Genomic DNA, 24,888 nt, shown 5'->3' with positions numbered 1-24,888 from the left:
CCACGGGTCAGGCACTGAAGTGGGAATGCCCTGGGAAGAAACTCCATTCCAGTTCAGGGCGAGAAACTGAAACATTTTCCCAAGATTCTCCATTCCATTATGTAAATCTAGCCTTGGCAATCCAATAGTACTCCCTCCCCTGTTCTAGAAGACTCTGTACCTTCTGTTCACCCACTGGCCTCTGTTCAGAACCACTCCCCTTTCCGGTCCCCATTGGCTGTGGTCGTGTCACCCCATCCCAGCTCCTCCCTTCTCCCCTAACCCTGTTGGTGTATTTGTGTCCCAACTCCTCCCACTTTTCCCCAGTTATATACCTGGTCCCCTCCCCTGCTTGGGGCTGTCAGTGCCTTCTGCCTGGGTGTCTTGTGCTTCTGTGGGAGCGATCAGCACCCTCTCTCTGGCTTCTTGAGAGACCCTTGAAGGGTCCAGAGACCCTTCAGTTGTGGTTGTGGGCCTTCCAGCCAGTCATACTCTCCACCTCACCTGGACCCTACCTTCCCTAGAACCTCCGCTGTTCCTGTAATAAAGCCCAGTTGGAGTCCTCGAGTCAAGAGCCCTCCTTCATTTTCTGGTCGAGCGTGCATTTATTCCATTCGGGCCTGAGTTTAAGGTGGTCTGGGGGAGCTGGTCATCTGGACCGGGAGGGGATTGCTCTTGGGAAGGTTGTCACCCCAACAGCACCTGCCCAGGGGTTCCTGTGTTGCAAGGGGAAGATTGGCTAAATCTTTTTGTCCGGACAGAGTTGATTTGAGAGCAGGGACGTTGCTGACTTGGCTGTATGCTGGGGGTGGTTTCGAGCTGGGCTCGATGTGTGTCCTTGTTTTGTGAGTCGACAACACCATGGTGTGGTTATTTTGATGAGCATTCACAGTACCCAGGAAAAAGACGAGTGCCTTTCTAGCCCAGCCCTGTTTGTGTGGGAGCAGGGTGGGGGCAAGAGCTCCACTGGGGATCCTTGGCTCTTGGGCACTGACAGAATGTGATACTGCATATAGCAGAGAAGGAAGAGGAATCATTTTATTGTTGGATGTACAGTTTATAAGCTTCAAAATAAAAGGCAATTGCAGCATGGCCTTTTCATTTTAGAATGTTTTCTGGGCCATCAGCTGCTCAGCATGGAACTCGCACCCATTGAACCGCATCCAGCTCCCTGGAGATATGCACTTTCCATCAAGATCTATGTACCATCCTGCACTCTAACTCCTGAAGATCCCAAACCGCTTCAAAATGTCCAGCAGCTGCTCTCAAAGAAAAAGTCCTACAACAAAAAGGCAGTGTTGGCCATAACAGTCCCTTGGCAGTCTGTAAACTAAACGAAACCAAATTATTCAACAAAAACCCAAAGCTGTAACTTTGAAAAAATCTTTTATTGAAAAGTAGTAAAACACTGGAAAAAGTGTAAGTTAACTGCTTGTCAGTGTGCCTAAAACGCATAAAGTGAATTCCTGCTATACAGAAGCTCCAACATATTAACAACATGATTTGCAAATCTGCCTTCTCAGACCTCCAAACAAGGTGGCTGCACATACAAGAAGGCTCTTCTGATGAGTTACAGCAGCCTCTCATAGAACAGAAGATAGGCTTGGGAGCTCAGCACTTTGGACACAGAGACAGGTTGTACGTGGGTATCGCTGATGTGGAACCACTGACCCTTGACTGGCTCAGTTTCTGAAGCTGTGAAAGGAAAAATTTAGGAGTAAAAGTTACTACAAAGAATTGAAGCAATCAGTAAGAATCATAGAGTATAATCATAGAATCATTGAGGTGGAAAAGACCTCCAAGATGGAATCCAACCTGTGACTGATCATTGCCTTGTTAACCGGACCAGAGCACTGAGTGCTACATCTGGTTGTCCGCTGAACACCTCCAGGGATGGGGATGTCGCCACATCCTTGGGCAGCCCCTTCCAATGCTTAACCACTATTTTGTCCTCTTTTCTTCCTAATGTCCAACCTGAACCTCCTCTGGCACAGCTCAAGGCCATTTCCTCACATCCTGTCACTGGGACCAGAGCTGGACGTCCACCTTGCTACACCCTCCTTTCAGGCAGTTCTGGAGTGTGATAAGATCTCCCCTGAGCCTCCTTTTCTCCAGGCTGAGCCCTCCCAGTTCCTTCAGCCACTCATTATATCATTTCACTAGCTTCATTGCCTTTCTCACAGAACTTAAGAGCCATGGCAGGAGGCTGGAACTACATGATCTTTAGGACCCCTTCCAACCCAAACCATTTTGTGATTCTGTAAGAAATAATTTGTAAAATATTTCTAATTATTTACCTTGAGATTGTCCTCTAAGAAGAAGATCAGAGAGGTGGCTGTTCATAGCTCTCATTTTAACATAGGCAGTGTAGTGCCCAGACCTCATTGTTCCGCTGTGTTCAACAACTCCATAGAGAGAGTACAAGACCTTTGTATTCCCTTCAGCCACATTCTAGAAAACCACAAGTTTAGCTATGTCAGTCAAGTGCTGGGTTTTGAAGAATGCAAACTCTTTGATTTTTTTGTTGATGAAATGGAAACTGATCATTAGAGATTCATGCAAGCACTACAGTTATGAGCAGTGAAGTACAAGTTATCACACAAAGTAACAGGCTTGACAAGCATTGTACAAAGATTTTACTATGCAGCTTTGTTGTGAAAGCACATTAGAACATGGGAAAGGAGAATCTGATTGTTTTCCCACTTACTTTACATTTAGCTGTACAGAAAGGAGCCAAGTCTATCACTTCTGGGAACTTGATATGCCTGTTAACCTTCTGCAGATTAAATCCAGCCTTAAACAACCAAAGTAGAGGGAAAACCCCATCATGTTAAAATGGAGCATACTAAAACCACACTTAGTTACTAAATGTTTCAGGTTAAAGTTTCAACAATACAAATTAGTTTTACATTACACAAAACTGAGAAAAAGCAGGTTTTTTTCCTCTGATGTCCAGTATTCCAGCATTATTTCCTTGGCCCCACATGCTGCACTGGAGCACAAGTTAAGATGGCTCTTCAGCTCACTCATACATTAATGTAATAGCAGCAGAAGTGGAAAAATAATCAGCTCTAATGCACTTCAGTAACTATGAGGACAACTCTGGCTTCTCAGATACTGTCACATGCCTGAGGATCTGATCTTAGAACACCCGAACTGACGCAAACTGCTCCCACCTTAATCAAACAATCGTCCAGTATCAAACTGGAAAAACAAAAGGAGATGATGATAAATGTTATTTTCTTCATAGTACAGTCTCGTGGATCAGGCTACACATTTCCATTTTCTATATGAAATTGGTTTTCATCTAATTAAAGATGCCTCCCTTATTTTTCAAGGATATTGACCAAAAACACCAAACAGGTTCAAATTTAGAGGTACTGTCTCCCTTTCCTTTCTTCCTCCTCTCTTGAAAAGCTAAAGCCCTGAGTCAAAAATTTTTCTACAACTTGGGAATAAACAGGTAAGTGACTTCAGTGTCTGTAAATAAAACTTAAGTTACTTTTCTTTCTTTTCATCCTTCCTTCTGCTCCACAAGGCTCAGAATCCTCTCTTTTCCACTTCTGCCAACTTGTTACTTATTTGTTACTAGTAAGGGATCCTATTTACCTATACCTACTGAAATATATTGAGCCCATGAGCAGCTGTAATTGTAGGAAACCATTAATGCTCGGATTCTGGTTAATACAGTGAGCAGTAAGAATAATGAGGGAATATGTTGTGAATACATTTACAAAACAGTATTTTCCAGTTAATTAAGGGAATATTCTTTCAGGGAAACACATGTTAGTGCCTCAACGACCACAAAACACAATGCTGCATACGAATGCCTTCCAAACTTTGGGAAAAAACCCAAACTAGTTTTACAGAAAATAAAAGTAATGTTAGCATATTTTCAAGTTAAGCTAATACTACACACATATGTGCATGTATATGTATAACTTGAGGCTATATACATGTATCAACCTGCTGCTTACCTGCTGAAACCTCTTTAAGTGAAGGGTTAAAATTGGAGGAGCTAAAGAGATGAGCATCTGTTTTTTGGCATTAGTATAAACACACTTCTTTTCACCTGCAGAAAAGAAAAATCACCAAAGATTAAAACAAGTGATTTATATCAAAATAAAGGTCACAGCAGGAATTTATTTTTACTATTTAAAGTGTTACAATGTCATCTATTGCAAGACCTGAGAAGCTGAGCATTCTCCTTTAATACAACGAATGAAAGTAGACGAAGTTACACAAGGGATAATCCCCCCACTCTTTACCCACTCAAGAAGCAGACAGGGATATGTTTAAAGTTTTCTTTTAAAAAGTCTGTCATACTTATGTTGTTCTTTGGTCCAAAATGCCTTTGTGTACACACATCACACAGTAGTTTATTGGTCTCAGTAAGTGTTTCATTACGGGTAAACTGATATAAACAATGATGGACTGAATCTTCCTCAGGGTTTAGCTCTTCCCTGTTTGCCAGAGTACAAAATGCCATTTCGGGGTCATCTGTAGATACTTCGCAGGTCTTGTTAGGAACAGGCTGAAGGCCATCCAAGGTATTTGTGTCACTTGTGTCACTGGCACTCAAGTGGAGTTTTGAAAAGTCCATAGTAAGCTCTTCCTCATTTTCATTGTCATCATCCTCCTCTTCCAAAGACAGGTTGTCAAGGCCATTGACAAACTTCACAGGAGAATCTAAGCCTTCCATAGAGAGATCCACAAGTGACTCGTTTTCTTCCCACTCTTGTTCTGGCTTTCCTCCATTTTCATGCCTGCTCTGAAGTTCTCTACTATTTCCCTGTATACTCAAGTCTTTCTGAGTTAAGCAGTAATCTTTGCAATCATGTGATGATTCCTTTTCTTGCTTCTTATCAAGAGTTTTGGAGCTCATTTCAGTATCTGATTCTTGGTTGTACTTGACATCTGTCTCTGGCTGTTCAGTTGTGCAGAGATATGCCAAGTGAAGCACCTTTCCTTGAAGTTTTTCCTGCCGGCGTTGGCTCTGCTTATTTGAATACATAATAAACAAGAGTACAAACAACAAAGTAAGTATAATTTATATTTAGCATTTCTTACCACTTCTTTATAATCTTTGTTGCATGCCATAGATGCGCACACAAGGCAGGAGGGGGAAGAATAATCTATGATTTAATGATCAGAGGTAATCAGTTCCAATACTGAATTTATCCTCACTCGGACATAGTTCCTACTGCTCCCTGTTATATAGTATCATCAAAAGACAGCTAATGATGCCCTTGCTATCTTCCTGATCTTTCTTGTGTCTGTATTCTAAAGTTTTGTGAAGATTCTTACAATCAATGACTGAAAAACAGTATGATACAAATTAAGGCATCTTCAGACACACAACAAATTCTAGTGGATATTATTATATTATTCCTACCCAGCAACACTCAACAGAACATCTTAACACCAAAGACATGGGTATAATTGGTCTTTTCAGTTATGTATTTTGAAAAGAGGAGAAGTTCTACGCTATCTCTTCCTTCATGTAAACTAAGGAAACAAAAAAGAATTTCTTGAACAGAAACAGCAAGCGCAAAGTGAAATACCTATCCAAACCAACCTTGGCTTTTTTTTTGGCCTGTTTCTTCATTTTTTTCTGAAGGTGCTTACTTGTACCAAGGGGCTCATATTTCTGCTTAAGGTAATGGTCATTGATTTTATCCTCTTCATCTTCAGATTCCTTTTCTTTGTTTTTTTTAACGTTGTCTCTCTTTGTAATTTTCCCTTTCTACAAAACCCAAAAAGCCACAGAAGAACCACAGAAACAGAGATGTTGTCTGAGTTTTCAACTTAAGGTAACATTTTAATCATGTAACATACAACTAACTCACACCCTGATGTTAATGGAAGGAGTGTCTCACTTCAGAGAGTCCATATGAAACAGAATGAAACAGTATGAAAAGTAAGGCTATTGAGGGCCAAAATCTAAACCTGTAAAGGGGCAACATCACCTTTGCCTCTAACAGATCTCATTAAATACATTGAAGAGTAATGTTTTACACAAGCAGAGACATTTTCTGTTTAACTGTCTGCCACAGAATTTGTTTCTGCTAAAAGGAAACTTGTTTGATGCCAAAGTCATGACCCCTTTGGCTCGGGGGTTCCATTTCAATGTTTATGAGTAAACAGTGCTACACAAAAAAATCTGAATTATTACACATAGAGATTATCAATACAAAACATAAAGCAAATCAAGTACTTTGAGTGTCTGAAGATTTATCCAATAAGTATTCACATACTATCCTATCAACATTTCTTATCTTTATTCCATAATCTGAATATTAGGAGAGATGTTCTTGGACTTGGTGCAGGAAAATGGATGAAAAATGTGAAAACAAACCCACAAAGAAATCAAACAATCTGTGTGATTTTGCTGAGACAATTCATAAGCCACAACTTACAGGAATGACTCTCATTAAAAATCTTATTCTCTATCTTTCTGTGCAATTTTGACTTGCAAAAGAGACTTCTAGAAAGAAGCTTAAATACTTTTCCTAATGACTGTATAATAAGTGTTTCCCTATGAATAAAAAAAAAAAATAAAAGCTGAAGAGTACCTATGACTGTTTCTTACCTGAACATCTAGTACGGGAAGTGACAAATCAAGGAAAGACTCATGGACCAAGGACACCTTTAAATGAATAATCAAGAGTCCAATTTAATTTTGTTTGGAAACAGCTGGCTTGCTGTCAATAGGTGTATTTGCACGTGTGCAATCAAGGCCTGCTTGTGCACTGAACTGTAAAACATGGCTCATTTACCTCCACAAATAGCTTCCAATGACCAAAAATCCAGCAGTCACATTACCACAGAAATGAGCAGGAAATACTTTTATGAATTTCAGTTATCTAGTGAGATTGCACCTTAGGTCCTAAGAGACTCATAGCTGTAATCCATCATAACATTCAACTAGTCCATTTGCTAATACACTCAATTACTTCATTCTCAGGATATATTATCCCAATAGCATCTTCTTGACTGTCCTCCTGGCACTCCCACTACCATTTTTCATTGTGGTAAAGGGGAAAATGCAATCCCCTGAATGAAAAAGGAAAGCGCACCATAACAATAAATTTGCTCTATGATCTGTACCACTGGAAAGTGTTCACTGGGAATCTAGGAGAGAATTCTGGCAATTAAGCTTGCTGTTTCGGACCTCTTTTTCTGGAAGGCTTTTGAAAGGTACTGCAAGATTAACTTTAAAACAGAGTGGAAGAAAGATTCCAGCCAAATCATCCTTCTTTTTTGAAAAGCATGCAGCTAGTCAAGTCTTATTTCTATAGGCAGTCACTTTGGGGTTATCCTGCAGATTACAGGACCTGACACTCTACGTTATTCAGAGCAGGCAGTTTACTCACAGTTCTGCATTCCTCACACATAATTGTGCTGGTTAATTCTCCACCAAAGATTCGATCTACAAAACTTTGTATTCCCTTTTTCTTTTCATATTCTGAGAATTCAAAAAGTATACAGTAAAGTTAAAAATATTACACACAATATACTGGCAACCAATCTCATTACAACATACCTAATAAAAAAGGAGACTATAACATGCAAGATGAGCGACGGAACATGTTGGCCTGCTCTGGTTTCCTCAGGATAGCAAATACAGCAAGATTCTTAAATTAAGAATCTTTTGTGGATCAAAAGAATGGGGATGAAAATACATTCCCAGAACACAGCTTGGTTAAACCATACCTCTACCACTTTCTCTGCTCAAATGCATTTCCCTATTTTCTCAGAAGTACTGCATTTCAGTAAGAATTCCTGTTTTCTCTGAAGACTGAAACAACTATCTGAACTTAAAAAATGACCACCAACTTTTGTCAGACAAACAAAACCATTTTCCTCACGTTGTAATTTCAGAGTAACACAGTCTGAATTTAAATTGTCAGATCATCTCCCAGGTCATGTTGAAAAGTTAAAAAATTCTTCTGTTCACTGTTTGGAATTTTTCTATACTACTGTTAGGTAACAATGGACTATTAGCAGCTGCATAAATTATATTCACATACTAGTATTTTAATTTCTTATGTCTGAATTATTAATCATTGCCCAAACATATTTTAATGTATGATGTCTTCAGAATCAACTCTCTCTTATCCTGTTAAGAAGGAAATGCCAACAAAGTTCAGCAAGACATTTAAATATAGACTAAAATTATTGAGCCTTTTATTCTAGATACATGCATACTCAAGAGGTCATAAAGCTGTACAAATAAATATGTATCTTTTAGTTGATACTATTAATGTTACTTTATATACTTCAACAAAGGAGATTTTACAAGTTACTGATGCTGTGATAATTTACCTTTAATTTTCTTTTTAAGTTCTTCTTCATTTTGTTTGCTAGAGTCACTCAGTGCCTTTAGAATTCCAATGTTTATTTGCTGAAATTTTCAAAACAAATATACTCTGTAAAATTTCCTAAAATAATTCAGTTAGCTACTTCATTTTATGTGTTTCAGATGGAGGAAAAAGTATAATCTTCATAAACTAAGAGAATCAATACAAACAACACAAATACCTGTAGAACCACACAACAGTTCCTGTGGATATCAAAAAAAAAAAAAAGAAAAAGAAAAGAAATCAACAGAGAAGCTGCAAATTAAAACTGACATAAAACCCAGGAATTTCTGCAAGTGTGTTTCAGAAATTAAAATATAAGGATATTCTTTAGGGTGCCTACACATACTCCAAACCCACTTTTTCTGTGGGTTCTCATTGTTAATATGGTTCAAGTGAGTGCTATGGACAGCACAAACACACTTCAGAAGCTGACATATCTCAGGAAGTATGTTCTTTCTCCCTTCAGCAGAATAAAGAGTCTGGGTCCAGAGTACGAAGAGAAAGATATGCACAACTATGACTTTAGCACTCACCTGGATTTCTTCTGCTCTCATTCCATCAAGTAAGTAACGAAGCAGTTCATGACTGTCTTGCTGCTGATAACCTTTGAATCGTATTGCTCTGTTAAATGAAATTTTAAAGTATAACTGAACTCAGAGATAAAGCAAAAATTATTCACAGCAAACATACATGGACAAAATCTCCAGAATGTAAGTATATAAAAGCAACAAGTGTCTACATACAGTATTTTCTAAAAATACGATGCCAGCTACACAGTATGTCACTGAGTAGCTTTCATTTTACAGCTATTCATTTTTATTTTACTCTTTCAAAAATTAAGATTTCTTTCAATAATTAAAAAATTTTCTATAAATTCTGTATTCTGTATGCTGTGTTCTGAGCTAGAGATAAAAAAAAGAGGAACAACTGACAGTCTTAAATAACAAATTTTTTCATACTCACTATGACGTGCAATTGTACAGATACTTACTTTTTACAAACCTGAGCAAAAAGTTCCTTAGGAGTAACTACCCCTTTTTTTGTCTCTTGCATTTCTGTCACAAACTGATGCATGGCTAGTGTTAAAGGACCCGGCTGATCTAGTTTTATTAGCTGAGGTTCCTGTTTGAGAGAAAAGCAACAGAGCTGTTTTGCCTTAATTCAGTGGCAGATTGTTTTGAATTAAGGTTTTCCTTTTCAGTTCATTAAAAATGTTATTGTCAAATAGAATACCCAAAATTCCAAAATGGTAATCAGTTAACCTGACAAAAACAATGTGTGGTTTATCATGAAACGATATCACAACTCATTTATTTATTGCTTAGTTCAAAGTCTGGATTTCTTACCTTTACTAGGAAAAAACCTAATTTCTTAAAAAAGGTTGTGCATTTTCTGTCATCCAAATCTCTAACTATAATGACAGGTGTGCTATTTAAGTTAGTGCTACAGACATCCTCTAATTTCCTATTCTGCATTTAGACAAGTGGCACTATAGCAAGAGTTACACATTTTCATCCTTTAAATAACATCATCATAATATAAGCACTCCTACAACAGAGTATTGAATCACTGCTCTTACACTCTGAACAAAATACCTCCACTGACTTCAGAAGCAGTTTTATAGAAAGCAGTGGTGAAGCTCCTGCTGATTTTACACCCTAATCTTGTTAGTATTTAGCTGGACCATGTAGGAGAAGGGACTGTAAGCAACCCTGCCCCTGATGAATCACAGCTTGTGCTAATTATCAAAGAGTGGAAACAGCCTTGCCCATCCAATGAGGATGGGTGTTATAAAACAGTGGGCTAGCTAGCCAAGGGCAGTCTGCTGGGGATGGAGTTGGAGTTTACTGGCTGTGAGTAGGAAGCTGGCAATAGGAACAGCTTTAAAACTGACAGATCAGTATTGCTGATTTCCTTAACATACTGGAAGGTGGGGACAAACACTACGGAGGTCAAAGCATATTACCATGCACAGCTCAGGTGACTCAATTTTAATCGTTGTGCCAGGTATTTTAGCTTCTTTAAGCAGCTCCCTCAGGACTGGAGTTTGTGATAAATTCTGTAGAACACAGAAGACAGAAAGAAATTGGAAAATAGGGACAACAGGAAGGGCAGTTGAACTTCGTTAGTCATGGAATTTGTAGCAACCAGTTTAGCAGCATTTTCCCAAACAGGGAACTAAAGTAGTTAATTATCACTCTAGAATCCCCATCTGTGTTTAAGATTTAAAGGTACATTCTGTATAGCTAATAGAACCTCCAGTGCCCTCCATAAGCATTAGCTCATATAGCAGAAACCCTAAATGTATTTTCCTTATAGAGACTGATCTTTTGACAAGTGTATTTACTAGTATCTATTTCTAAAAATTCAAAGGATAAAATGCAATGTATGTATTTGCTTGGTTTAAAGTGTTTAAAAGTGAATCAAAAGCAGTTTACTAAAATCTGCAAGTACAGTGGGAATTTTGAGTAAAGCTTCAGTATCAAAAGCCAAAGAGGACAAGATAATGTCAGTTTCAATACACATGAAAGAACAAGTTTATTTTACATTTCTGAGCTGAACAAGTCATGCAAAATGGTAATGCCTGCAACTTGCTCATCCTGTTTTTTTAATCCAATATTACTTTTGATTTCCTTTTGCTGAGAGAGACAGTTTTATTACAATAAACACCCATGGTTTTTTGAGTACTAATCTCTTATAGTCTAAGAGGTCACAAGGGTGAAATATTTCATATTTTAAAAAAATAACTAGAAGTTGGCAAGCTTATTTTATTTCAGTGAAAAATGCTGTCCCTCAAGGACAACACAGCTTATTGTGTTTACCCTTAGAGCAAGTCTGAACCTGTGGCTCCATTTCTTCGTATTTCTCTGGGCCAACACACTATTTTTAGAAAGAAGCCATCATTCCTGGCAGATAAAATATCCCATTCTAATTGTGTCACTGTAAAATGCTGGAGGCAGGGTTGTTGGTTTTTATTTTGTTTGTGGCTTTTTTTCCATTTAAAGTTTTTCTAAAAACAACAGCAAGTCCTGTACCTGCATCACTGCATTAAAGAAACATGTATTCCCCAAGTTACTAAGTCCTTTCACAGTGACTTCTCCATTAGCAGTTGAAGGAGAATTTTCTTCTTTAAGTGAAATTTCTTTTCCTTGTTTATTTTTGCTGTCTTTTTCTACTTTTTTATTTTCAACTTCTTTGTTCTCTTGTTTTTCGACTGAAATAATAAAAACATATCACATGTTAACACAGTTATAGGGTATAGGCTAGGAAAGATTACTACAGCAGGCAGCAATCTATGATGTTTAGAGCTCATACACATGATATTTAATTCTTTCATTTTTAAATACAAAACTGGTTTTGGTTCTTAAATTATCTAGGTAATAGAAGTTAAAAAACAAACAAAACAACAAATTGTGAGCCCCCTGAAATGCCATTTCGAATCAGCAAGCAAATTAAACATCTCTTGGCATACAAGCAATTTATGCCAACATACTCTGAAATTCCTCAGAATGTTCCTGTCAAAATCACCTATGTGAGGGCTTTCTCCCACAACATCCAAATGGTTCCCACTGTTGAGGCATTCTCATATTCATTTCATGTACCTAATCAGATGATACTGAAAGGTTTATAGTCTTCAAGACAATTTAAAAATATTTTCCCCCAAATTATTTTGGTGTATTGCCGAAAATTTCAACAGCCTGTTTAATAAAGCTGTAAGGGAGTTCCAGGCTGTTTTCAAAATAACATCCACACTGGTTCTACCTGTTTGGCCATCAGCTGTTATTAGGTTTCTGATAAATAGGGCTGAGAGCTAATACTATCTGTAAAATCAAGTAAAACAAGTTCAGAAAAAACAAGAAAAACAGACAATACAATCTTAGAACAAGAAACAGATAGATGAACAACAACACAGAATACACGAAGCAGGCAACAACTGGACACCAGTATTCATTGGTTTTCCAGTTCAAACCCAAGAAGAAGATTTTGTCAACTCATATGAAGTTCAACTGTGTCTCTGCAAAAGACTGACCACTCAAAAAACTCTGCTCCCTATGAGAAAACCTCAGCTGCTTTCTGAAAAAAATTGAATTCAGAGACAGCCATGTTGCTGGATGTTTGTATTCAATTTCCCACAAGGCCTGTGATTTCACCCAAGTGTTGGAATTTCTTACAGTCATTTGTTATAGCACTTATTTTCATATGCAAATTAATCCAATTTTTCTAGTGGGAATGCCTTGTACAAAACTAGTTTTGCCACTATGGAAACTAGGGGGTTTTTGCTGGGTTTGCTTTCTTTTAAACAATCATATTTTACAGATAGACTGCAGGCTGAACACAATACTTTAGAGTTCTAAAAGCACTGCAGCTGCCTAAACAAAACATACAGATCCAGTGATAAAACCTCTGTATACTACTGTTTCCATTAGGATATGTGCTGCAACAGCTGGAGACTTAGTCATTCCTAATACATTCAAAAATACCCACAAAAAGACTTTAGAAAAATCAAATCAAATTATGCTTAAACAAGGACAATTTTTCTTTAGGCCTCAAGACAGACTGAGCAACACTGATGAATAAACACAGCACCCTAAGTACTGAAAGTCAAATGCCTATTTGCAGAAAAACTGAACATAGCATTTTAGAAAAAGTCACAGTAAAACTGTCCTTTTATCTGCCTGTTCTTGTATGTTTTGTCTGTAAATGTTTAGGGGATGCTGAGCAAAATCCTGATCTAATTAGGCCTATGGGCTAGGACATTACTTATGCTATCAGAATTGTGACAAAGAATATTAAAAAAGGGGAGAAATTAGTTTTTCCCTTTACCATAAAAAGTGTAAATTCTGGATTTATAACATTGTCTCCAAAACTTAGGAGACCTGATTTACTGTACCTATACTATAATTACTTACCTGCATGTGATGAGTCAATACCAACTTGTTTTCTAACAAAATCCACAGTCTGGCCCAAAAGGGTTGAAGTTTTATATGGAACTTCATTATCACATGGGTAGCACCTGTCTCCGCCACCGCCAAAAGAAGACAATTAATCCTATTTTTTTTCTATTATTTAAAAATCCCAAGCTATTTACTTTTTTGATGCAATTCATTACACAAAGTTATAAAATTACAAGGTTTAGTGTAAGAGTTATAAGTCTTAGAGAAGAATTCAATCTACTTGTCACAAAACTAAAACACTTAAAATTATCTTTAGTAAATTATTTTGGTGACTGGCAGTTGCAATTTACAAGTATAAATTAGACTTTTAAAAGATGTGCTTAGAAACCCTGCAGCAAGAAAAAGAAAAGCTTGGATAACTTTGCCAAAATCAAGAATCTAAGATATCAAGCCTTAAAGGAAATTATTTATGAATATTATGGTATGGAAAAATATTTTGAATATTCTAGCCAAGCAAATTGTATTTAAGTCAGATAAGAAGTAACTCAAGTGTCCACCCTTAAACCTGCAGACTTGTATTTGCTCTTCTACTGCTGATACAAACCCCATTTGTCTCTTTACAAGCAAAGAAGCTCAGGTTATGCCAGTAATGTGCTTTAGAAAAAATTGTAGGAGAAGTTGCAGTCATAAAGGCTCAAGAAGGCTAAAACCATGACAGGACACAAATATCTGAAGGAGTTTTACATGTACCAATTTTGTAGTTCCACCCAATCAACTCTTTAAAGAAGTACTGATACTTCTGCATTTTGGAAAACACCAATTACAGTTCTTAGGCAGATTTCAGATTACCATAAGTCAGACTTAATTTTCTGATATTAAAAGCAGAAGTCTGCAGTGAAGTGTTTCCCCAAATCTCCAGCCTCCCTGGCATTAGCTTTAGTCATCACATTTTCTCATATTTAATTTAAAAAATTGATTCAGCTTTTGTATCCCTGATTGCTTGTCTATTGTCTATCTGATTAATAACAAAAATAGACATTCTCACTCCTGGAATGACAAAGGACAGTTACTTCCATGGTGTGTTTTAACACCATAACCTTCTACCTGTCAAAAAAAGTTGTAGACAATCTTGAAAGAATCAAGGTAGTGGAAAAGGTTTTGTTAGTGATGGCTGTTTGACCAGCACTGAAAATGAGTACAACAGCAGTTGTAAACCCAAAAGCACAGAACTTAGTGAATACTTAGAACTCTCCCTTTCTTCTCCACATGTCTTTAAACTCTTTACAGTTATTACTTACATCCAATTTGAACCACATGTGTATGCACACCACAGACAGGTTTGGTCACACATTCATATAATTAATAAAAGAATTTTGATTAGAATTAGAATTTTGGTTAAAATTTTGATCAGAATTTCTGTACTAGGCCCACTCTGAAATACAGTTCTTGACAGTGGGTTTGATCTACAACTAATTTATAGCCAATATATCAATCTTTGAATAATTTCTTGGGCAAGTTTGTACAACCAAGAAATTCTAGAAGGAAGCCAAAACATCTTACTTCCACAACTTCTCTTACTTGCAAGTATTTTGATTAAAAAACAGGGAAAATAGGGCACTTCAAACCCACAATTTTAACACTAATTTAAATTCACAAAGACAAGCTCACTAGCTCATTAGTTATAATGTTACTGACAATGTCCATTTCCATTCTAGAATTCATTAAAAGTAGTGATCATTACATGTAAGTACTAAGTATGATCAAGTAAATAGATAATGTTATATAAAATGAACAAAATGACAGATACTAAGTTGCAAAACCACATTACTAAGCAAAACAAAAACTCTTTATGTCAAGTACAGTATTTCTATATAGCACAGTTTAGAAAACTGGGGTTCCCCTCATATATACAAGTGTATAATTACTTTTGAGAGAAGCAAAAACTACCAGGGACGTGGATTTTGTATTGCTTGATCCAGTAGCATCTCGTAATTCTAGCTATGCTTCCTGTCTATATGTAGTATTAAAAAATCATATTTTCAGAGGAGATAAAAGTAATGTTGTCACTAAGTGCACATCAGAAAGAACTTTCTTCCCAAGGTCAAAACTTAAGATTTAGATCCACTGATCAACACTTGTGTCCATGTGTCAGTATTCTGACCAAGTAAAAACAGTGAAATATTAAGTCAAAGACATTTACTAGTTGGTCAAGTACAACCTTAATTATGAAGATTTCCAAATCGTAAATTTTACATTAAAATAACATTTATTCTGCAAATTTCAGCAAAGACTGCTAGAAATTACATGTTTGGAAACCCTTTAATATATGCCTAGAGAGAAATCTCAGAATTCACAAAGAAAGGACAAATTATATTCCAGCCTCTGTTGCCCTCCAGCTCTGTCTTGTGCTGCCTGACAAACTCACCACACACTCCAGTTGTCCAAATTGAGAACCAAACAGTGGGGATCTGATCTCGGTGTTTCATAATGCTTTAAAGCATGCTGGTCAGGAGAATTTCTGTCACAGCCCTACAATATTGATAACCACAAGTGTCACAAAATCCATTTGACTGCCAATGAAACATACATAAATTCAGAGTAAAAACAAAGTATTACAATCAAAACTGTTCAATTATGTTCAACTAATTGGGATCAACAGAGGGATATCTATTTCAAAATATTTATTTTTGCAGATGGATAAATTACTGGGTGCAGAATAAAGCTGCTATGGGACTGAACATTTAATGAATAAATTCTAGTTCTAAACACCTGAAAGAACGAAACAGATCCAAAACCTCTTCAGCATGCAGAGTTCTAAGTTTCATGAACTAACATGAGCATTAAGATCTTGCAAAAAAACCCCACAGATTAGGAGTATTTTTATTTTTTCTGAAAAATAATTCAAACTTTCCACTGCATTATGAGACACTGAAAGGTATTAAGACAAATTAACAACAAAAGAGATACCCTATGGCCACATTTTAGGCATAACCATATCGAAGTGCCTTCATCAGTCTCCTCCTCCTCAGCCTTCTCTTGTATCTTACTGTCTGCCTTGCAGTCCTGACAAACATGCCATTCCACATTCTGCAGTGCCTTTCTCACAAGGCCTTGGTCCAGTCCTTTACGAATATGCTTGCACACAGGTTCTACAAATTAAAAAGCACAAGAAGGATGTAGGTAGCATAAAAAAATCCAAGCTTTGAATACACTGGCAGTAATACAGAAGCTAGGATAGTCTTTCTAGAGCCAATGAAACACGAACAATTTATCAGAGTATCAGAAAGAAACCTTTTGTTACCACCATTGACAATATGGAAATACTGTTGCTACATCCTAAACTTTGAACTGTTTTTATTGCTCAGAGTGTGACAGTTCATAAACTATCTTTGTTGAGGCAAGATTACAGCCTCAAGATGGCAAACTTCTATTGGCATAAGCTGAAATTGGTGCAAATTTTTGTACCTCCAGTTTTGTTTCTGTCAGATTACAGGATTTTATCAAAGTGCAAATGCTAGGCGACAAGGGACAAACATAGATATTCAGCATTCTTTTAGCCTTTCTGAAAAGCATAAGCTTCATCTACAAAACTGTCATTTAAAAAAGAAACAAAAAAAATTTTGTATATCAGCAACTACTGTTACAGTGGAATTATTCACCATGATTAGTCTTAGTTTCATTTGTAGCTTTACAGGTCTTTGTCATCATAAGGTAACCTATTCATAGGCAAAAAATTGAGATGCCAGCAGCAGCTAGAACATAACTGGTCTCTTTTGCAGGAGAAAAAGAGGAACAGTTACAGTAGACACTAACCCTGACTCCAGGAAACAAGCCCCCAACAACCAAACCAGACAAAAGTAGATAAAAAAGGCATCCATTAGAGACAGAAGCTAACACAAGAAGACCAGGACAATCAGGAAACCAAAGCACAGTGGACTTAAACAGGCCATCCCACCAAGTCTCCTCAAACTCTTAAGTGCTCTCTCCCCCAACTAAATTAATCTGGTTCAAATCACTTCCCCAAAAAAGATGAGAAAGACACAATCTGTAACCTGGCAGATAAGGTAGTAGAAGAGAATGCTACACAACATAAGTTAAAAAAAAGCTACAACAACCAAGGTAAACAAGTCCAAAAAAAATTCACAGGTGAGACTGAATGGAGCTAGGAGAATAAAATTTAGTATCTGTGATTAGGAACTGTTTGGAACAGAAGAACAGAAAGAACATGTTTTAACCAAAATACACTATAAGAGCTGAAGTGTCCAGAGTCAGTACCAAATTAGCTGCTAGAATAAAGGGAAACTGCTTCACAAAAAGTATTTTAGTCACAGCTTTTACTGTTAAAGCAAGAATCTTCTGCAACAAACTTTTCACTAGGAAAATGCAACTTAAGCTTGGCAGCTGACTCCAGAAACTCTTTATATTCTGAGTAATTTTACACAATCTGTATCAGTAAAGAACTGTGTGTTTGAGTTTCCTAAAAAAAACCCAGAAACTAATCTCACTTTTCAAGACAGGATTATTATTTTCTAGCATGCTTAGAAAAGTCACGACAACAATACTTCTTGCTAGACTTGAGTTTCAATTAAAAATCCAGATTTTGTATATGTGACATCAAAGCCAGTGGCTAGTGTGAAGGCCTTCTAATGTTAATCAGCTTTCAAGCCTTCTCTGAGTTAAAATAAACATTACATCCACAAACTTCTCCAAGGAAACATACTCAGTATATCTGGAGACTCATCAGACTGTGCAGTTTTGACTTTGATGCGTTTCTTGCCCATATTTGTTGTCTGTAATTGTTCCTAAAAGGAAGAGTGACCTAAAAAGAAAAAACAGTAAGATTAGAAAGTAGTTTTAGTTGTCCTTGTTCATTGCTACACAAGTTATTTCTATGGCCAAGCTGTCCCTTGAGGTGAATAAACTTGTTTTAATTTGACATTTTCAAAACAAAAAATATTAATTATAGTTTAACATGAAACAATTGTAGCTGTTGTATAGACAAGATCACAATGTGAATTACAAAACCCAAATGATTTAAAATGTTAAATCAAAAGCATTGTACAAAACAAGTAGACTGGAAGCTTCGTTATCAAAAATCCTATAAACCTTAAGGACTTAAAATAACACCACAGGAATTTTATGAAAAAGAATTTGTTTTCTCTGAATTCAATCTTGAAAAATTTGCAACCTTTTTATTTTGTTTACTGCAAATTTCCTGTGTCTTCGATGAAATCTGACACAAGTAATATTCTCTTGACATATTTGAAGATACACAGACCATGGGAATTCTGATTTTTCAATTTCTTTGCAGAGGAAGATTTATCATCACCTTCCCCTCATATCAAGCAAATAATTCAGACAGGTCTGTTATCCACTATACCTGTGGACCCTTCTCGACAAGAGTGATCTACCACTTCAGTGTCCTAACCCAAGTGCTTGGCTTCAGATAGGTGGCTACTGCACATGTGATAGACCACGTTTAGTTTCTAGTCTGTGTGGCAGCTGCTAGTAAAGTCCCAGGTAAAGAGGCAAAGAGGGCCTTTGCATAATATCCACAGATATATTATTCAGCCGCCCAGTAAGATGTTCAGGTCACAGGCACACACACGTGGAGGGTCCAAGCTTATCAGTCTCTGAGGGGCCTGGGGGTGAGCCTGGTCTCGGGGCAGTACGAAGATGAGGGCCAATCAGAGAATAGGGAGGGAGTGGCTCAGGGACGTAGAAACAGGGAAACGAGCCAATGGAGTCTTAAAGCTTTTTGAGGTAAGTTTCTTGTGTATCCCTAAACCAGGGAATGCCCCCCAGGGTCTCCACAAGTCTGTAGTCCCTGTACCTTACCTGACAAAAGCTCATCCAAAAATCTCAGGTAAACTTAAAACTCACATTGTACAATGAAAACAAAAAAGCTAAAAGGGTTCAAAATCAAATCTCTGCAATCTTTGCAGGCTAGCTTAACCCTGCTGTCCACCCTTCACATAAACACAACCAGCACTAAATCTGTATCAGTCCACCTTTTCAAATTAATTTCTATGCTGGTACATGGCAGCACACCAGCCCCAGAGCACAACTGTGTGCTTGGAGCTTTCACAGGCAAAATGATTAAGTCAGACCAAGAGAATCAGAGAAAAATTAAGCTGGGGAGAGCTTAGGCATGATACTCACAGAGGACGTTTTGTATGAAAAGCCATTTACAAACACGAGCATGTTTGCATGAGCATACTCTTAGGACAGATGACCCAATTATTGATGGCTGCTCGGCAGCCACTTGATCGAGAGCAGAATTGCCAACTTTTGCAACTTAGCATTCACCTTGTTCAGAAAAAGAAGTAACTGTTCACCCAACAACCTTCCTCTACAGCATATTTTTCTGCAAAAAGCTACAACACTTGATCTTGTATAAACAATTTTAATTAATAAAATCCTTTCCAAATTGTCCTTGCTCCTGCCGGGAATGCAGGCCAGCATCAACAGGTGGGGCTGTTAATTTAACCCAAGCTGTGCCTGGGCAGACTTGTCCGACAGGCTTTGCACCACGGCAGCCCTCACGATGAATGCACAGCCTAAACGACTGAAGCATTTTATATATTTTTTAAATAAGATCGAACGGTCTGTAAACGACCAAACGCGCACCTCCCTTTGACTGACACCCTGGAAAAAAGCCCTGAGAGCTTTTTCGCTTGGGGAACCTTCAGGTTGCGGCGGGCAACAGGCCGGACCCTGTCGCCATCCCGCACTTCCCCCCCGGCGCGCACCAGGTGAGTCGTAACCCTCGAGCCCGCAGCCCCCCCGGCCCGGCCCAGCCCGCGGCCGGGCCGCCCCCATGACCCCGCCTGCTTCCGATTGGCCTGCGCAATGAGCGACAGCTGTTGTAGCCAACCAGGAGCCCCGCGCGTTCTGGCAGAAGCGACGGCTGCAGCGTGCCGGCGGAGCGAGTCCGGACTTAGGAGGAGAGTGGCCGCGGCGGTAGGAGCGCGGCGGCAGCAGCCACGGGGGATTCCCGTCCCTTACCTGCCGGGGCGGCGGGGCGAACAACTTGCTGGAGCATGACTCCACCAAACGAGGCAGACGGCAACCTCTTACCTCAATCACCAGTGGAGGGGCGTCGGTCACCGGCTGCCATGCGTGCTTCTGGCGCGCTGCATTGTGGGGCCGTGACGGGGGGGAGGGGGGGTGTGGGGTGGTGCGGGACGCGTACGCGCATGCGCGGGTGCGACGCCGGCTCACTTTCCCCTCCTCTGTTCTCTGTGGGCCGCGCTGTGCGGCGGGGCGGAGGGAGTGTTCGAGGGGCAGGGGAGGCTCTCCAGCGCTCAAGACACCCGAGTAGCAGCCCTGTGTCGAAGGCGTTGGTTTGGTGAGACACCAGCGCGTCCTGTCCCACCTCAGGGCAGTGTAAACTGCTGTGTATGTGTGTTACCCAGACTGCCCGGCAGACACGAACCGGTTAAGATGGGCTTGTTCATAACTATTAATATCCGTTAAATCTACGGCTTCGTCGGGAGGGGAAGTGGAGAGGGAGGCACTCTGGTGACCAGTGACAGGACCCGAGGGCAGGACATGAAGCTGTGTCAGGGGAGGTTTAGGGTTGGATACTTAAAAAGTTTTTTCCCTCTGAGGGTGGTTGGGAACTGGAACAGTCCCCCCGGGAAAGTGGTCACTGCATCGGCCTGACCGAGCTCAAAAAGTGTTTGGACAATGCTTTTCACGCACAGGGTGTGACTTATGATTGTCCTGTGCAGGGCCAGAAGTCAGACTCGATGATCCTTGTGAGTTCCTTCTAACTCAGTGTATTCTGTGATTCTTTAACATGATTTTCATATGAGTAGTTAAAGAACTTTGTCCCGTATTCAAGCTGTGTCTTTCTTTCCTTTATTTTTCTTTGCTCAGGGAACAACAAAAATGGCCAACCAAGAAGCAGCAGAGATACAAATTTCAGAGTTAGATTTACTGTCTAGCATGTTTCCTTATGAGGAAGAGTTTGCTGTCACAGACCAACTGGCTCTAGCTGAACTGAAACACTATGTTGAAAATGAGTCTGCAAAGGTGCCATCTTCAAAAGTTCAGTTTTTACTGAACATAAAGACAGAGGTGCCTAATGCCTCTACGGTATTGTAAACCCTTTTAAAAAAATTATTGTATTACTTTGTGGGATTTTATGGCTTATGTGAAGTAAACATTTCCTCATTTGTTTTTAGGTGGAATTCTCTATATCCTGTGCTTTACCATTTAAATATCCAAGTGTTCTCCCAGAAATTACCGTGAGGTACAACTGCTAATAAAAATATTTATAAGTTATAGTGTACTGCACAAATACAATTATGATCAGAGAAAGCAGTCCTTTTTTTTTGATGGTTTACTGCTGAATTAAGCCAGATTGACAATAGTGCTGAAATAAAAACAAATATACAAGCTTAGGATTTCTCTGTTGTGGTCAGCAAATTAGTGAGGGAAAGGGAGAAAGTATGAAGGAGCCATCACCTGTATAGAAGGGTTACATGTAGATACTGTTCATAGGTCTGATGCTCAGGAAGAAAGATGTGTCTATTTTAATAAAGCTTAAGACTTACTAAACGGGTGAAAAGATAATCAAAGGTATTACTCTTCCCTTGTCACAATGCTCTTTCTTCCACCCTTCTGATTTTTTTTTCTGTTTAAAGAAGTAGACTTGTGTATTCCAGGAAATTAGTTCAGCCACCATACTTACTTGAAAGTACCTTTTTTTTGATTTTATTTTACAGATTTGTAGTGCTGTTTGTGAATTCAAGAGCTAGCACACCAATTAAATAATAATTAAGATGTTTTCATAGCTAATATGAGTTAAATATGCATGTGCATATTATCTAGCTATGCCTGATTTTCTTGGCAACTTGAAGCAAAACTTTTCAAAAGTTATTAAGGGTCTGGAACACAAGTCCTAATCAGAAGCAGCTGAGGGAGCTGGGGTGGTTTAGGCTGGAGAAAAGGAGACTTGGGGGACCTTATCACTCTCTAGAGTTACCTGAAAGGAGACTGTAGCCAGGTGGAGATTGGCCTCTTCTGGGGAACCAGTGACGGGTCAAGAGGAAATGGCCTCAAGCTGTGCCAGGGGAGGTTCAGGTTGGACATTAGGAAGAACTTCTTCATGGAAAAGTTGGTCAGTCTTTGGAAGGAGCTGCCCAGGGAGGTGCTGGTGTCGCTTCCCTGGAGGTGGTCAGTACATGATTGGATGTGGCACTCAGTGCACTGGTTTGGTTAACAAGGTGATCATCAGTCAAAGTTTGGGCTTGATCTGGGATGTCTTTTCCAAACCTAAGGATTCTGTGCTTTTAAAAACATGGTAAATTGTAAACACATATATATATTTATATGCATTTTTTTCTTTTTTAGGTCATCGTTATTAAGCCGCTCTCAGCAGATTCTCCTGAACTCTGATCTGAAAACATACTTGATGCAAAACTTCAGTGGCGAGCCCTGCATACTGAGTGCGAGGGAATGGGTTAAAGATCACGCAGCTGCTTACATTGACAAAGATCTTTCATCCTTCTCAATGGCAGCCTCAGATGCCACAAAGTCAGAAGTCACCACATTCACTCGATTGTGGATCTACAGTCATCACATTTACAACAAGCAAAAAAGAAAGAATATTATTGACTGGGCCAAGGAGCTCTCTCTGTCAGGGTTTTGCATGCCAGGAAAGCCAGGTGTTGTTTGTGTAGAAGGTTTACAAAGTAGTTGTGAAGAGTTCTGGTCAAGGTTAGTTCTTCTTTATACTTAAATGCCATTAGTAGTTAGAATATTGCATTTTGTCATGTTGTACATGTGGCCAGAAGGTGGAAATTCAAGCTGTGAAGATCTGCAAATTGTTTGTGTTTATAATAATGTATGTACAGCTCTGAATATCTGCTGTAGTGTTGGTTGCAACACTCAAAGAAACTGGTACTGCAGGATGCACATTTATTTCTGTTTTATATTCTTCTGTGTTTCACTTTGATAGAGATGGACTGCAGCACCCCAGTTGTGTTAGATTTGTGTGCTTTTATATCACTTCACATTTGTGTTTAATTTTGCTCCCATCATTTATCTTTCTGGTGGTGCAGACTAAATAAGCATTGTAATTTGATTGTATCAGCTAAGAGTCTCGGAGAATTCTTAGCACAGGGAAGACAGAAGTGAGTCCTGAAATGGAAACCACATCCTCATTAATTATTTTGTGAGGGATAGCAGTAAAGATTTCCAGTCCTGAGGAGATAAAAAAGCCCCAAGCTTCTGCTTATGAGTGTTTGCATGTGAGTGGTATTTCTGTGACCAGCTCATGAACCGTTATCTCTGTCAATATATATACACAAATAGAATTTATTTACTTTTGTGATAGTAGTTATTCCATAATATTTCCCAAAACAGTCTTTATTTTATAAGCAGATTAATATTTCCTCAATTGCTTTCAGGATAAGAAGATTAACATGGAAGAGAATCCTTATTCGGCACCGAGAAGATGTTTCTTTGGAAGGTGGAGGACATGCTGAGATCCAGAAGCAACGGAAGTTCCCCACTTTGGAAGAAAAATGTTTTGATGCACATGGTGCCCGGGGAAATCATATGGACTTGGGGCAACTATATAATTTTTTAGAAGAAAAAGGATGTGCTGACATTTTTCAAATGTACTTTGGGGTTGAAGGGCATTCAAGGGTTTGATCAGCAGAGGCCCCAGCAGCTACATTTTTAATTTAATCCTCTTAACAGATTCCTTAGCTTTTCTGCAACAGTTGATCAGAGAGGGAGTTAATAGTTCATGATTCATGTGAGGAATTCAGTTTTCAGTATAAAAAAATATCCAGCGAAGTCCTGAATAATGGAAATGACTATATGAATGCTTTGTGCACTTTCTGGTGTTAAAGAGATTTAGGGTACATACCTATTTAAAATGAAAGAAAATGTGTTTGACAACCTACTGGACAGTTACAGAATTGTAGATGGATGAATGTGGTGAATGAATATACAAATAAGAAAAGACAAAATTGCAGTGTGGGTATCTCAGGAGTGAGAACATGATGTTTACATTAATTGTTACTGTCTACATACCCTTAATGAAAACTTGTTTTCTAAACAATCTTCTACATTCAACCTGAAAGTTTAGTAAGCCCTGAGATCATTATTTTATTTTAAAAAAGAACAAATGGAGGGAGCAAGTTTACTGGAGTCTTATTCATGCTACCAAGATAAGCTAGGATTCCTACTCTAAGGCTTAAGAATTTTCTGTAGTAAAAGTGTGTGTGCAGGTAAGATAGATACCATGGTGTCTCCACTACGTCTGTTAATTTGGTTTGTGTAAAAGCAGCAGGGTACCAAGGATTTGGTTCCCTTATAGCATGCTCAAAAACTCTGAAATGATCCTCAGCCTTCTGAGTTACCAAGTTTTCAATCCTGTAATGTGAAGTGCATTATGTATTTTTGAGTGGAATTTCAACAAAGTTGTATCAATGAATGCTAATTTTGCAGATACTGCATCTAAATCCCTGTAGAAAAAGCAGACATTGGTTTCTTTTGATTAAATATTTTTATTAAATATTGATTAAATGTTTCTGTACCCATCCAGTAAAATCGCTAACATTCAGCTCTCTGGTATGGACTTGGAACACCTCTTGTAGGGATACTTTATAGCGATGTCATTCCAC

At 38.5% G+C, this 24,888-nt stretch overlaps 2 protein-coding genes across 14 annotated transcripts; one reads left to right on the top strand and one right to left on the bottom strand.

Annotated features, from left to right (window-relative positions):
* Positions 1–1,348: 1,348 nt before the first annotated feature.
* USP16 (ubiquitin specific peptidase 16) lies at positions 1,349–20,374 on the bottom strand. Of its 10 annotated transcripts, none has more exons than XM_059493395.1 (18): positions 20,249–20,374; positions 17,961–18,059; positions 16,208–16,389; positions 15,666–15,769; positions 13,256–13,359; positions 11,381–11,559; positions 10,312–10,404; positions 9,337–9,467; positions 8,879–8,966; positions 8,308–8,386; positions 7,356–7,447; positions 6,572–6,628; positions 5,558–5,725; positions 4,306–4,978; positions 3,957–4,051; positions 2,687–2,773; positions 2,277–2,430; positions 1,349–1,674 (listed from the first exon to the last, which is right to left on the bottom strand). In XM_059493395.1, exons 2-18 carry the CDS (start codon positions 18,019–18,021, stop codon positions 1,550–1,552), a joined length of 2,472 nt encoding a protein of 823 aa, XP_059349378.1. In that variant the 5' UTR covers positions 18,022–18,059; positions 20,249–20,374; the 3' UTR covers positions 1,349–1,549. The 10 variants fall into 10 exon arrangements, with proteins under 10 accessions (XP_059349378.1, XP_059349383.1, XP_059349377.1 ...); XM_059493400.1 differs by having other exon boundaries at positions 16,288–16,389; XM_059493394.1 differs by having other exon boundaries at positions 20,321–20,374.
* RWDD2B (RWD domain containing 2B) lies at positions 20,093–24,823 on the top strand. Of its 4 annotated transcripts, none has more exons than XM_059493404.1 (5): positions 20,093–20,203; positions 21,125–21,343; positions 21,433–21,500; positions 22,604–22,969; positions 23,662–24,823. In XM_059493404.1, the coding sequence occupies exons 1-5, from the start codon at positions 20,093–20,095 to the stop codon at positions 23,906–23,908; spliced, it is 1,011 nt and encodes a 336-aa protein (XP_059349387.1). In that variant the 3' UTR covers positions 23,909–24,823. The 4 variants fall into 4 exon arrangements, with proteins under 4 accessions (XP_059349387.1, XP_059349389.1, XP_059349390.1 ...); XM_059493406.1 differs by lacking the exon at positions 20,093–20,203 and adding an exon at positions 20,507–20,591; XM_059493407.1 differs by lacking the exon at positions 20,093–20,203 and adding an exon at positions 20,536–20,641.
* Positions 24,824–24,888: the final 65 nt, after the last annotated feature.

Source organism: Ammospiza nelsoni, chromosome 2 (assembly GCF_027579445.1).
Source record: "Ammospiza nelsoni isolate bAmmNel1 chromosome 2, bAmmNel1.pri, whole genome shotgun sequence".
Classification (NCBI taxonomy): Eukaryota; Metazoa; Chordata; class Aves; order Passeriformes; family Passerellidae; genus Ammospiza; species Ammospiza nelsoni.
Note: the sequence above shows the minus strand (reverse complement) of the source record. Positions and strands in the feature narration are given on the sequence as shown.

Bases quoted from the DNA above. Each gene is read 5' to 3' on its own strand.
- USP16 (XM_059493395.1), bottom strand. From the start codon at position 18,021: ATGGGCAAGAAACGCATCAAAGTCAAAACTGCACAGTCTGATGAGTCT. The intron at 13,360-15,665 runs GTGAGTTTGTCA...TGGCGGAGACAG, and splicing joins TTGGACAACTGGAGTGTGTG to GTGCTACCCATGTGATAATG. The intron at 5,726-6,571 runs GTAAGAAACAGT...TGGGTTTTGTAG, and splicing joins TTCCCGTACTAGATGTTCAG to AAAGGGAAAATTACAAAGAG.
- RWDD2B (XM_059493404.1), top strand. From the start codon at position 20,093: ATGAGCGACAGCTGTTGTAGCCAACCAGGAGCCCCGCGCGTTCTGGCA. The intron at 20,204-21,124 runs GTAGGAGCGCGG...TTCTTTGCTCAG, and splicing joins GGAGGAGAGTGGCCGCGGCG to GGAACAACAAAAATGGCCAA. The intron at 22,970-23,661 runs GTTAGTTCTTCT...AATTGCTTTCAG, and splicing joins TGTGAAGAGTTCTGGTCAAG to GATAAGAAGATTAACATGGA.